This window comes from Chrysoperla carnea, chromosome 5 (assembly GCF_905475395.1).
Source record: "Chrysoperla carnea chromosome 5, inChrCarn1.1, whole genome shotgun sequence".
NCBI lineage: Eukaryota > Metazoa > Arthropoda > Insecta > Neuroptera > Chrysopidae > Chrysoperla > Chrysoperla carnea.
The window spans coordinates 15,235,736-15,251,201 of NC_058341.1; the positions used below are offsets into that span (position 1 = coordinate 15,235,736).

At 30.9% G+C, this 15,466-nt stretch overlaps 1 protein-coding gene across 1 annotated transcript in view; it reads right to left on the reverse strand.

The window, feature by feature from the left end:
• Positions 1-1,917: 1,917 nt before the first annotated feature.
• LOC123300552 (lachesin-like) overlaps positions 1,918-15,466 on the reverse strand; it is a 260,969-nt gene continuing 247,420 nt past the window's right edge. The window contains exons 6-10 of the mRNA XM_044883137.1: positions 9,115-9,246; positions 7,526-7,645; positions 4,642-4,812; positions 2,056-2,463; positions 1,918-1,979 (exon numbers count right to left, since the gene is read on the reverse strand). Coding sequence (XP_044739072.1) covers positions 1,918-1,979; positions 2,056-2,463; positions 4,642-4,812; positions 7,526-7,645; positions 9,115-9,246 — 893 coding nt within the window. The remainder of the gene's footprint in view (positions 1,980-2,055; positions 2,464-4,641; positions 4,813-7,525; positions 7,646-9,114; positions 9,247-15,466) is intronic.

Below are 15,466 nucleotides of genomic sequence, written 5' to 3' on the forward strand. Positions count from 1 at the left end.
CATGACTAATTCTTTTTATATCATAATGTAATGATTTTCACTTACCTTTCGTCTCTTGAATTCACTGAAAAAGTCTTAAAACTTACCTTACAATGTAAGCTGAAATCGTAAAAATAAATTTTCTTTTCAGGTTAAGAGTAAAAAATAATATTATTAAACTTTTTTTCAAATTATTGTCAAATTTATTTAGAGAAATTAATAAATAAATAAAATAAATTTTTTGTTTTTTTGTCATTTTTTTGTTTTCTTTAAATGAATCATTATACAAGGAATACTCCTAGAAATATACATATTTTTGCCGAAAGTTTGATGTCCTTTTTCATTGACAGAAAAATACCTAAATCTATTACAACAGAGCATCATAAAAACATTTCGACTGCTATGTAGTGTTCATCAGTATAATTTGTCTATTTTTAATTAAGATGAGAGTTTTTTACAGATAGACGTCCCCCAAAACTTATCAAAATTGATTGAAATATGCACAAATACTTGTGGAAAACTCACCAAAGAATTTTTCCGCGATAACAGACTTCATTTACTTTGTACAAGGAAATAAAAGCAATAACTTCTATTTTGCATGACTTTTTCGATTCTAATTCAATCCAAGGGCAAAGAACTCCGTAAAGCAACGATGAGTATTCGTATATTTCTGGCAGTAATTCCATTATTTTTAAAATTTTTTAAATATAATTTTTATTTATATTTATATATATATTTATATATAGAATTTTAAATATAATATCGACAATAATATCATAATATTAATATGGACGTTCATACAATTATAACAGGAAGGGGAGCAAGGGAAAACGGAAGTGAATTATTTACAATTAGTTTGTTCCAATTTTTACCAAAAGAAATTTTATACATTGATAAGATTCAAAAAAGATTTCAAATTTTGTAAAATATTCTCTAAAAACTAAGTTCTAACCATTAAAATACACTTTTTTATTTACATATTAGGCCGAATTTATCGTTATAGGCTTTCTTCAGTCGTTAATTTTTATGTGGGCTGACTTTTGATCAGAAAGCCATACGTTTCGTTTATCGCCTTTTGAAATCCAAAGATCTTTGTTTATTTTAAATAATACTCTCGAAAATTGCAACGGATCAGCTATTATAATGACATGGAAAAGCCGAGGAATGTAAGGAAAAATTCCAAAATTTTTGTATCTGCGTGAACGCCCATTTAAATATTAAATTTTTAAAATTTAACTATTTAAGATGTTTCTAAATTATATGTGGTTCATGATTCTCCAGGTGATACTGTAATAATTCAAAATTTCTTTTGATAATTTACCAAATAGTTACCAAATTGGATCGTGAATAGAGAATTCGAATTCATAATTAGATCAAGCTTTTGAATAAATATCCATAAAAACGTAATACAGACGTAGGACGAGTGCCAAGAACAAAATTATCAGAATTCATTTAGACTTGAAACTTTAGTCCAACTTCACATAAAAAAAATCAAACCCTTTGTCTAAAATTACCCTAACACTCGTACATTCTTAATTCGTTGGGTTTTCGAAAATGTTGCGAAAAAAGTTGTTGATATTGTTATGAGAAACATTTTCGTAGTTTGAAGGTTTTCCCTGTGTCTAAAAATGTACACATAAATTATGGCCAATGATGCCCCAGCAAAATTCAAAGGAGAAACCTTCTAGGCTGCTGTTAACAAAGCAGTTTAATAACACCAACTTAAGACATAGCGGAAAAATGTGGCTTTTGAAAATGTTGCCATGATTACAGCTTATAGAAGAGCATTTTTGGTTTATCGTTAACAATTTATTTGAGATACAGACCAAACTGGTAGGCCCCGATATTTTCAAGTTTTTCAACAAATTTTTCTCTTTTAGGAACCCTCTTCTGACATTTTGATTCACCTGAATTGACGCTACAATTCACCATAGACAATCAGACCCACATATATTTTAAAAACATTCCATCATATACGTTACTCCTTTTTGTTTTTCCACCTTTTAATTAAGAATAATTATATTTATATAGTAATTAAAAATATAATATATGGAATGATATAATTAATTGAATTACTTGTAAAAAGAATTATAGTTGATATCGAATAAATATTATATGATAAAGTTTTTGATAACATGGTGTTGATGATCGTGGAGATGGTAAAGGGGAATAATATAGGAGGACATGTTGTTGATGATAATAATAATGATGAAGATGATGATGCACTATTAGTACTATCCTCAGCTGTTGATGACATTCCACCAGGAATACGATTATCATTTAATATATTATGTGCGGTTTGTTCTTGTAAACGATGTATCGATGATTTACTATTTGGATCCCAATTTGTTGATGGCATCATATTACGATGATGATCACCAATTATATTTGATAATTCTTCATCAATTTCCTTTTCTGCTGAACCATTATAATCCTCTTCATCGTAACGTGCTGATTGTCCTTTTCTAGTTGGTCCTGGTATTTCTATATAACAAACAATATAGTTAATATACCAGGTGTCCCATTTTAAACAAGTTGATAAGTTGGAGAGTTTTTGGGAAAAAACACATTGATTTTAGCCCGCCAGCACTCGAGTCAACCGTTCGGTATTCTTTAGTCGCGTGATCAGAGATCTGCACATGCGTCAAATATTTCGCGAGGCAAATATTCTTTAAGGTATTTCCAGAATGAATGCACTTGTCGACAGAGTCGGCCTATTTTTTTTCCGCCCATTTAGAATAATGTTAGCTGTGAGATTCCGAAATAGAAGAATTGTGCTCGTTTAGATCGCGAGAATCAGCTGCAAATTTCGCAATTATCCCAATCAAAACCTGTAAAACTCACTGTCCTCCTTGCTATTTTTCACGAAAATAAAAAATTCTCTCGACAGAATTGAAAAACAAGTAAGAGTGTCGAAAGGATGGTTTTTAGAATCGAAAAACAATTATACCATAGCTTAAGAACTATAAATTCCGTGCTGTAAATACCTTAACTTTGTAAATCGTAACGTCTACATAATTTTATAGAAATTTATTTTTTAATGCACTAGGTAATTAAAATAGTTTGATTACGCGTAAAATTCCAAAGAATTTCGAAAATAAAAATGCCAGGATTATCGTTTGATAATAAATCAAACATCTTCAATATCACACAAAACTACTGAACCGATTTTGATGAAATTTGTGTATAACGTGATATTTTTTGGCACTCTCCAAAGAAACAAATGAGTAATATACGTGGTTTAGACCAATATAAAGAATTTTTAAGGACAGCCTGTGTATTCGTTTATAACAATAGATAATAATAGGTCATGTTCAGATGTTAGGTAATCATATTATTTCATATTCAATTTATTTTGAACACATTTCTACTACTTACACTATATTGATTGTTAGAAAATATTAATAATATCCCGCAGACAAAACATGAATATATTTTAAGAGCTATTCATCGAGGAATTTTCGAATCGTTCAATAATACGTATATACAATTCTATTATATTTATTAAATGCTTTATTATTGAAGTATATTTTTAAAATCAATATAGTCATTCACAGGCTAGCAAAATAGTAAACCTTCGGTCTAGACAAAAAAAAACACTCAAGTTTTTACATGAAGTCACAAATCTCCACTCCTTTAACCTGGTTTTGGTGGTAGTATTAGATTTTCTCTTCCTAATGATCCACCTTTTTAAGAAAATGGTGGAAATGATTGGGTTCGAGGAAAGTATGCTTTAATCTACTTACTAAAGTACTTTAGAATGGAAAGTACGTTTTATTTATTCAAACGGCGTAAATGCACATTATTTTTCATGAAAAGTCTCAAACTAACACGTTTCAGAATATTTTTAACGTGCCTGTGTATCTGCATATCTAGACATTGTAGCTCGTTAAGTTAATTTTATCGAGAGTTTCTTAGCTATGTTTCAAGTTCGAGATTAAGGTTCCCTGCTCGATAATAACTAAAAATGAGATGATGGTCTTCAAGAAGATCAGCAGATTATTTTGAAGTTTCCAAGAACCATTGCCGTTTCATTTTGATCAAATGACCTTTCAAACAATAGTTAAAAAATCAAAATCGGTTCATCTGGTTAGACGATACGATGCCACAAACGAATCGGTCAGACCTAATTTTGTGTCCGGAGTTTTCTAAAATTTTTAACTTGTGTTATTGAATAGACTCACTAGAAGGGAAGCAATGTTTTAAAACACTTTTGGAATCTAGAATAACAGACAGTTATCGATAAGATAGCAAAAGAAAATTATCACTTCGCTAGCGTGTGATATAATACTCAGTGATGTTAAATATTAATTATTGTTATTCAATAATTTTCACTTTAATGTTTTCAATTTATTTAACAATAGAAATAAATACTACACGATGGACCATTGAAAAGCAGCCTTTGTGAATTTTGAAATAGTTTCTCGATTAAAAGATGAGAACATGTTTGAATGAAAAGCGCTATGAATATCAATAACATTGTTTCTATAATTCTTGAGAAAAAAGTACTGGGAAATTGTAATTGGAAACTGGCGAATTGTTTTTAATTATAGCCACAGCCAACTTCAATTTGCTATCAGTGAACGATTATTATAGGCATGGAATCACATGTGATTTGCAACATTTCTTTTTTGTAGGGATACATAATAATGATTGACTTACCATAAATTCTTATACTACTTTCTTCTTCGCCTAATGCATTTTTTGCCACACATTTATACGAACCAACATCTTCTGATTGTAAATTACGTACAATCAGTAACATATGTTCTTCAAACATTGATCTAGTGTTATGTTTTACATCATATTTTTCACTAGATATTACCATTTCACCTATAAATGAAACAAAAAAGAAAAAACTTGGTAAATGTTTAATTATTGGAAAAAAGACTTATATCAAATAAGTGTATGGGTGATTCCATGAAAAAGTGTACCATGAATGGCAAAAAAATATATTTTTGGTGGTATAAATACATTAGTATGGTGTCAACGCTGTTGTACTTTTAGCTTTCAGTATTTTAAGTACTTAAATATTATTTTTCTTCGCAAATGTTAGTTTTCTTCATTTTTAACTCCGTACTAATAAAGGGGGATGTTATTCCTATAAACTTTGAAAAGGATAGCCAAACAGCTTATATCCGAGAGTATTATAGAGTTCAATCCTTATAAACAGTGCAAACCGCTATGACAAATGAAAAGAGCCTCCTAAAAATTTGATTAAATGAAACGTAGAATAATTCGTATAAATTAAATTGATTTTTTTATATAGTTTCTCTGAAAACAAGTAACAAACCACTGTGACAAATTAAATAAATAATTATTTATTATGGCTGCACTAATTTAAACAGTGTTTTCAAAATATAAAGTTTTATGTGGCGCCCCCTTTTGTTGTCGCTCATACGTCGCTGTATACAGGATGATTCAAGTTCCAACAGCAGGACTTCATCAAATGGTAAATATAGTAACGTTCACATAATGACAATTTTTTACAAACATTTATAGAAAACAAATATATTTTAGTAAATCTTGCCAAAAAAGCCCCAATGCCACAAAAGGCTATTTCAAAACATTGTATTGTATTTACAAAAAAGTCAGTGACGCTAGAGATTTTCTTCTCGAAACTAGGTGATGGCACTACTACCGGCTGTTTTCGTAATTACCATAATCATGAAAGATCTTTAGCTGGTATGGCCAAGATTCCATTTTTTTTAAGTAGGCACTTTGGTAATATTCACAAAAATATCCTTAATCTTCCAAAATTTGAGCTTCCTGCATCGAAAAATTGTAATTGTTTTACTGTTATCTACTATTTGAGGAAGTCCTACTAGTATATTTTGCATCTACCTGTAAAATGGAGTACAGAAAAGAGAATTCGATTTGAACCACCTTTATCAAAATTGGACTCTCTTTGCAGGATAAATTTTTCTGGACAGAGCGATGTAACGAAGTATGAACAATTGATTTATGTTTAAACTTTGATTGGTTAAGTATTTGGAAACTTTATTGTTGGAAATGAATCTACAATAGTAGTAGTAACAGGAAATTAAATGAAGCATTCAACTTCATTTATTAATTATATTACACTTATTATACACTTTATTTCAGTTAGGTGGATTCTCGTGTGTCGTGTCGAGTGAAATCAAATTGAAGTTACTAATAATTTATAAACTCTTATAATTTATTCATTGTATTAAAAAGTCGTTTATAGTTTATTTTTTATATTCATAACATTCAAATATAATATCACAATTCGATGTGTGACGTTAAAATTCCTGAGCCAGGCATGCAAAAGGCTAAAAGTTAGCCTAATTACGACCTGTTCCCTAATTTGAACAGTGTTGTCGCTGTAATGGATACGAAAGGCATTGAACCTTGTTGGATAATAATAACTAATATACTGACTCGTTTAAATTAAGGTTTGTTTCTCTTGAACCCATGAATAAATTCCTATTTGAAATGCCCTTCCTCATCTAAGCGTCCTAAGACTGCAAGGATAGCAAGTCTATATAGTTCAATGTGTAGAGCTAAAATCGAATGATATTGGAAAACAAACGAAAACACGGACTTTTGATTGGATATAAAAAATGCACTGAATAGGATTATAGGAACCTAAAGTTTATTCTACTTTCAGTAGATTTTGTGTCTTAAACATATTTGCTATGCACTTCATGATGTGGATGACCCATAACCAAGATCTGGAAACATTAGTTTTCTTTATCATTCTTCTTGGTCTTGGATATACAAATCTAAGAAAAGTTACAGAAACTCATAGTTTGTACACTTAGCTATTTCCTTCTTCAGCTTATTTAGAAACAAAAATTTCGAGCATTGCGAATCCTTGGTACATAGATGTTTCAAAATGAAGCTATATAGTAACTTTCACGTATGCATTGTTTTATACTTTATTGTAGTTTTAACATACAAATGAATGATGACAAGCACAAAAAAAAACTATTAATAGACTAAAATGACTATGTTTAACTTTAAAGCTCGGAGCTTTTACTCGAAAAAACAAATGAATAATGTATATTATACGAATAATAATGATAATTTAAAAAAAGCAAAGATTTTTTTAATGATAATAAATTAAATACCCCTCATCAATTTGATAAGGGTTGAGTGAATTTGTGGTGGTGGTGGAGCGTGCAGCAAGAGACAGATGGGAGAGAATGAAAAGAGAAATGATAGTAGGGTAAGATGTAGTATCTTGAATGCAAAGCACAATGAATCATTCTGTAGTTTCTCGGTCGATATTAATTTGGCTGAAGACTGGTTATTAATGTGGTTATGGTTTTCAATACACTATGACATTGTACCATGGATCCCACTTCATGTACCTTGGTTCACATGATTTCATCGACAGTTGTTTAAAGATGCAATTTTCGTTGTGATATTTTAATGCATGACATTAAAAAACACCCCAATATCAATTTTGATTCAAGCCAGGCACTACACCTTCCCGTATAATATAGAATATGTTATATAAATGAATATAATGAAGTAATAGAATTCCAACAACTACATAATATAATATGTGTATACAAACCAGAGTCCCGTATCCAGTAATTAATGGATTTAGGAGACGCCTCCACATAACATTCCAATTTCACGTCTGTCCCAAGTGGTGCACCCAATAGTTGGTTTGGTACTTGTATAAGTGGATGAACTGTAACAAATGACTAATTTAACCTACGGCATATTCTCTTCTCTATATGTAGGTACAATTTTATATGATTATATTACATTTTCTATCTTCGTTTTTTCTAACCAAGAGCCAAACCCAGTTTTTGATTAGATGCTGGATTTTTTTGTTTTAGTATATACCTAGTTTGTTTATTAAGGATGGTTATTTAAATTTAAAGTTGCGAAACTCTAAAATAAACACCCGTTACCTAAATTAGGTGATATTTCAAGGACTTCATTCGAGAACGATACTTTTATCGGTCGCCACTAAGACTCAACTGTTAAAAAATTAACCGACAAAAGTTTAAGGCCATATATTTCGAGAGGAGATCTTGTAATTAATAAAATACTAAACGTGAGTCTTGTGATGAAGAGACCGAGTCGAGGCTTGACTAATTTTGTGACTTCAAAATATGGCTAGTCACATTATTCAAAATAGCAGTCACCATGCCCAGTTAAAGAAATTTACTAAGAAAAAGTTTAAATATTTTTCTAATTTTTTATTTTATTTGACGAATCGTTTTTCTTGAATGACTTCCTAACGTAACTCAGGAAACTTCCTGAACTTCATGTATTTTTACAGACGCATGACATTCTCTTCAATTCGACTCAAAACGACAAGGCAGCGTTAATCATAACGTCTTAATGAATATAAGTCTGGCTCTCGGTGTATTTGTAATAAAGATGAAGTTTTTTTTTATACTCTATGTGAAAAAAAGCTATTTTTAATAATTTGTTAGAATCTTTTTGTTTTACAGTGATTCACGTTGAATGTTGTAAAAAACGTATGCCGCCAGGTGAGAGACGAATTTAATTATTTCACTTTTTTTTTCGAGATAAATTTAATTCGCTGTGATAAACTTTGATTATTATATAAATATGTAAATTTTATTCAATTATGATAATTTTTACGTATTTATTCTTTTTAATTCAATTATCTTTTCTTATCATTGATAATATGACGAATATGTTGGATAAGGTTTCTTTCTTCGTCTTACAATAATTGTTCGTTTTTAAATTCTTCAATTAGAAATCATAAAACGGTTTTACAGTGAATTTTTATGGCGCACGTTCCTTGGTTGATCAAAGATTGCGTAGTCCGATGCCTCGAAGTTGAAATTCAAGATCGTAAACGTATAGAATCCGAACGGAGGAACTTAAGCGTAGCACAATTCCTTACCAACCTTTTAAAAGAAACTCACAAAATAACATTAGTTCTCTTTACGAGTATATAAAAAGTAATACAGGTCACAAAGCTGGAAAGTTCTCAGTTTTCGAAAAATTTTACTTCGAAGTTGAAGAAAACTTCATCACGGTCAAATCATTTGTTACAACATAAAATTCAGCCTGCTCCAGCAAAGAATTTGATAATTCTTCATAAAACTTTATTTGACATGCGCACATAATGCGCAATAAAACTAAAATACAATAATGCCATCTATAAATACTTACATTGTACATTAACTACGAATCGCATACTGACAGTTGGCGGAACTCCATTTGATGCAATACACAGATATGCTCCCATATCTGTTCGACTGACACGTGGCAATCGCAATACCTCACCTTCATATATATGATATGCTGTCAACAGGAAAAGATAAAAACAAATATAATTAAATATGCCATCTAGAATTCTACAAGATAAACTAAATAAACCATTATAGACACAAACCATATCTAAATACATTCTCTCACTAAACAAATGAAAAATTGAAGATAAAAAGTTTTGTATGTTTTCCTCAGGAGTTTTTACAAGAACAAAAAAAAAAACATAAAATATATACAAATAAATCCTTCTATTTACAATAAATTTGTTTTCATTTTCCTGGTAGAAAAAAAATTTTGGTCAAGTGCGAATTAAACTCGTAAAGAGAGGGTTCTGCCATGATTCATGATTAAGAAATTCACATAAAATATTCATTGTTATTTTACAGTGCATCACCGATTAGTATGAAAACAAAAATCACTGGTAAAATCTAAATGAACACATTCAAGACCCACCACATGAACGGGGATCATTTTACCTATTATAATTTTACATACAAATTAGGGATCATTTTACCCATATTTGAATATACTTATAAAATGACCTTAAAATTTATTAAACGCTTATCAAAATGTGTTATAATATTTTAAAAGCCAACAGAAACCAAGAGTAAAACAACCAGCCGGCGACAATTGACACAAAAAAAGAAATTTTACGTTGAAATTTGTCTTACCATAGATCATTAACAGTAAAATTAATAGTTTTGCAACGAAACACACAAAAGCTTATACGTTTTTGTAGGTATTTGTAGAGCGCTTAATTCGATCGCGTGGAAGCAAATCATGTATCGATAAATATACTACATGGCTTTAATGGTTCACTTAAAACAACGAGAGACCATTTTACCCTGTTGGACCATTTGATTTTAAGATGGCATATTTGGGGAAATCAGACATATTGACAAACATGCAGATAGACCGACAGAGACAAACAGATACTAGAATGATCCTGTTAGGGCTCCTTTTGTCATTTTTGATGACGGAACCCTAACAAAAGGGAAAACTTACAATTTTTTTTTATCTAAACACACAATCCTCTGACAACAATTTTCTTATTTTTACTCAAAAAGAAAAAGAAAATCATTGTTGTATATTATTTGTGTTTTGGGGGCTTTAATACTGCGTCATGTGAACGGCGAGAGAAAAGCCTTAGACGTTGTCGTCTTTCTTGATAACACAATAAATCTCAATTTATCGGTGTTGTTTTTCCCTTATTTTTACAAAACATACATACTCTCCACCCACATCATTCTGATTCATTTATATATAACAACAAGTACAATTGTCATAGATTACTGAGGTAACTTTAGATCGCTAACTTTAGGTTTCTTGAGATATAAGCATCAATGGTACTTTTAATTATTCGTTGCTGTACGCAAAGACCTTCCAGCGGACATAAAAAAGAACGATAATGAAAGAAGCCCAACTTTTATTCTGAAATTTCCGTTTTCTTGGAAATTTTTATTTGAAGTGTATCTTATTACCTCCAAGGAATTTCTTTCGTGAAAAAAAAAATTGTTTAATGAATGTTCACGAAAAATTTGCCTTAGCCTAATTTGAGTCCATCTAAAATGAATCCACCGGCTAAAATCCGTTCCGAATAATAATTCACGAAAAATCAGACTCCCATGGTTCTTCAAGTTTAATTTTTAAAATGAACTGAGAACGTCATATCTAGAACCAGCAAGAAAACTTCGTAAAAAAAAGAACAAAAATTTTAATTTCTTTAATTTTCAAGAAAATCTGGTCATAGTCAGCGATCTCACATCGGTTTGGATATCTATGTTCCAAACATCTATCTTTTCTGACATCAAATATGTGATGATGTGGTGGATCAAAGCCTGAGGAGAGAAACGTGGGGGGAAAAGAAAGGAGTTGCTGAATTTGATGAAAAACAGAAATAATAAGAAGCCTCACATCATTTTATCCACAATGATTGTATGACTGTGTGTGTGGTAGTATATGACACCACAATACAATGGATTTGTTTGTCTTATCTTTTGTTGTGCGTAAAAAAAATAAAATCGTAACAATTCGAAGTGTTGAAAAGATGACTGTAGGAAAAAAAGAATAACAAAATATTTATCACTTGGATGTTTAATAGTGATGTCTTTGTCAAATGCATATGCGAATGTCACTTCTTTGCATACCAAGTGTCAATTTAAACTTAACAAGTGAAAACAAACAATTGTTAATTGTTGAAATACCATGTATAGACAGTGTTGATTACTCTATCACATTACACATATACCTCTACATGTCACATATATTAATACATACTATGAAATTTGCATCTAATATGTGCCCTCGTGAGTAAACAGTTTCAAACAAAAGTTCGCAAATCGGTTCGCAAATTAAAATTCAGTGGTGAAAAATCAATCATTCCCTTTTTTTGAGGCATTCTTATAAAAAAAGAAATCGGAATCTCGAAATCGGAAAGTTATTCGTGGTCCTGTAAATTTTAACAAAAATACGGGTTGAATAAAATATCATCTTCCTTTTTCGTCGGTTAAAAAGAAGAAATTTTTATATCAATGATAAAAAAAGGATATGTATATTTTATATGTAACTAGCTGAATACAGAGAATTACAAAATTATTCCCTTTTGTATCAAATTATTCCATCTAGCAGTCCTGCAGCAAGCCCCTAAATCAACAGCCAAACCGATGTTTATGAAAAATAATGTGATTGGCAAATTCCATCTATGGGGTATGGGTATGGAAGTTAGCGGACCATGCTCTAGCATCGCCAAATAGACCCTTGCACTCTATCCCCGCTACGCTTTTCAGTGGCTATTATAAACCAACTGATGTACTGAAACCCAGGATTTGCCTAGCGCTGAGTTTCTTAATTTCTTCTGGTTCGACTATGGCCGAACCAAACCATTTCCTTCGCTGCTGTATGATTTAATTTCTTCTGAATTTTCTCAGCATCTGTCACACGCGGGAGATAGTCTTTTCCAATCTGATGTTGGAACTTTTTCAGGTTATCATGCCCTGTGAGTAACTCTACGATGACTCTAATATCAGCTCTGTTTAGTTTTCTAAACCATCCCTGAACTATAGCGAACAAAACAAAAAAAAATTTTGAAAATCGGTCCAGCCGTTTTTGAGTTTTAGCGAGACTAACGCACAGCAATTTATTTTTATATATACAGATCATTGAAAAAAAACCCAACTCAACCCACTCCCACTCCCACTCCCACTCCCACTCCCACACCCACACCCACACCCACACCCACACCCATACCCACACCCACACCCACACCCACACCCACACCCACACCCACACCCACTCCCACTCCCACTCCCACTCCCACTCCCACTCCCACACCCACACCCACACCCACACCCACACCCACACCCACACCCACACCCACACCCACACCCACACCTACACCCACACCCACACCAACACCAACACCCACGCCCACAATCAACCCAACCCAACCCAACCCAACCCAACCCAACCCAACCCAACCCAACCTAACCCAACCCAACCCAACCTAACCCAACCTAACCCAACCTAACCCAGCCTAACCCAGCCTAACCCAGCCTAACCCAACCTAACCCAACCCAACCCAACCCAACCAAAAATTACAAAAATTGTGTTTTTTTCAATTTTTTATGATTTTTTCGATTTTTGCAAATTGCAAAAAGTGTAAAAAAAGTTTTTGTTTCCGATTTCGATAAAACTTTGTTTATTTGACCATTAAATGAGTAATTTTCGAGATATTTTATGAATCTGACTGTAGAGCCAACATTTTCATTCCGTTCAGTCACTGAAATTATTTCGCATTGAATTTAATTATTCCGAAATTGTCATTTTCATTTCAATTACGATTCATTACTGTTTCGGACACACAGTAATAAGTTGGACAAAGACCCAAGATATTTGTTATTCATTTTATTATATTAGTTTTTTAAGAAACTGTCCGAAACAAAAGGTAATCAATTTTTAAAATGAAAATTATTTTTTTTCTAAACCATCCCTGAACTATAGCGAACAAAACAAAAAAAAAAATTTTGAAAATCGGTCCAGCCGTTTTTGAGCGAGACTAACGCACAGCAATTTATTTTTATATATACAGATTTCCATTAAGCTTTGCGTGAGCTTCTTGTCTGTCATAAGCTGTATATACTTAGTAACCAATTCAATATTAGAGTTAATAAAATTATATATTTTAACCTTGAGAGATAAATAAAATCGTTTTTTATTCTGATGGTAGTGACGTGATGTATTTAAGAGTATCATCATATTATAATACATATGATCCGGTTTTATCTATATTATTGTATATATGTGTGTGTAATATATTATTTATTAAAGTTAAATCATGTATAAAATTCAATTTAAAAAATAAAATTGTACATTTAAATAGATATTGGTGTGGAACACTCGTCTGACCTCCGTTTATATATAAACAATAATCATTGGTCACATTCAGCAAACTAAAGCGATTTTTAAATAAGTTTAAATTAACTCAACACCATGACTAAGAAACTAAACGTGGATTAGTTGCGATTCCTTTTTTGCCGTCGTTTTAGACTCCAGCAGGGAATTACTGCAACAAGAAGGCAATGGACAATATATAACATATTTCAATCTATTTCCGAAGTGTGTGGATTATGATTCGTGTCAATACTTATGACGTCCTGAAGAGATGTTTACTGGTACCCCGATATTTTGGAATTTATTCATGATGTTAATTTTTTCAGCTGATGTGCTAGTCGAGGGTACCTATTCCAAAATCATTTATCGTTGAGAACTTTGCAAACAGGTAACTGAACTGAGTATCTCCTTTCAACCATGTTCGGTTAAGGAAAGTCAAGCATAATGAGATGAAGGTGTACCAGTAATTAATCTAATCTTCCTTTTGTTCAAAATTTCGTCAACATCACATTAACCTCTGAAATTATCTGTGTTTCTCTATAATATTATGCATGTATTATACATAAAACCTTCCTCTTGAATCACTCTATCTATGAGAAAAAAGGTGAAGCTTAAATCTACTGGCCCATGTACTGCTATGTGCATGGAGATAAAAGAAAAAAGAAAATCGGATATAAAGAATTCGCTTTTACCCTATTTTCTTAAAATGTCGTCTCATAGATACAAAGTTTATTTAATAATATTTTAGAATTGATATCACAATAAGATGTCAAGTGTAAGAAATCTAAAGTAGATAAAAAGAAATTGAGAAGTTGAGAGTCTTTAATTTCAATCTCTTTTAATTCGTGTGAACTTTAGAATCTTTGATCATGATTCACAATTATTCATTCTTCGTAATTTCTTTTCACATAAATAGTTTGTCTCAATGTTTGATCAGCCTTAAAATTGATATGGCCGTTTAAATATTCGAACCATATTTCTTCCTTACTTTGTATAAGCAGATAACAATTTATTTCTAATCGAACACTTTTCTTATTCGAGATATTTTTTAAACATTAAATTCGATTTATACCAAAATAAATATGAATTTAAACCTAATGTAATATGTATGACAATTAAATTATAATTGGAAATGTTGATCACGTCCATAAGTGTATACTACGACTGATTACTTTTCTATTAAATATTTTAACTATATACAATAAAAGTTTATATTATTGTTTAATTTAGTGTTGTTCATTAAGGTTCTATTGTATCCTCTTTACAACGATGCCTGTGGGAATATTTGGTTGGAGTTGGTTATTTGAAAATTAAAAATTTTTTATTTTATATTTTTATATATTTGACAGTTGAAGTGGATATTCTTCATTTTCTTATAGGTATAAAACTACCGTAAACCTTTTAGAATTATTTGTAAAAAAATTAATTTTAAAATAAGTAATTTCCGCATCTCTTTTCAGGAATATATAATAGAAAACGCTGTAAACGCTCTAGATACCAGGCGTTCTTTATCCAGACCTAATTTTAATATTAACAACCCTAATTTTAATAATAAACAAGCTTGAGGTGCTAAATTTCAACTCTTGTAAATATTTTATAGACATATATTGGTAAAAGTAAAGTTATTATAAAATATCTAAAAAGCACCCTACGCTTTTTTACGATAAAATTATTTTTTTGAATTCAAATAAATTATTTTCTACCTTTTAGCTAGTTACAAAAGCGTGTTTTTTAGTTTATTGAAGCTATTATTTATTTTATGTTTTTTAGTTATTGTTCGACTATTATTTATTATCAAAAATTCAGTATAAATATGGTGGGAGCGCCAATAAATGTACATATTTTCAGATATTGAATATTTTTG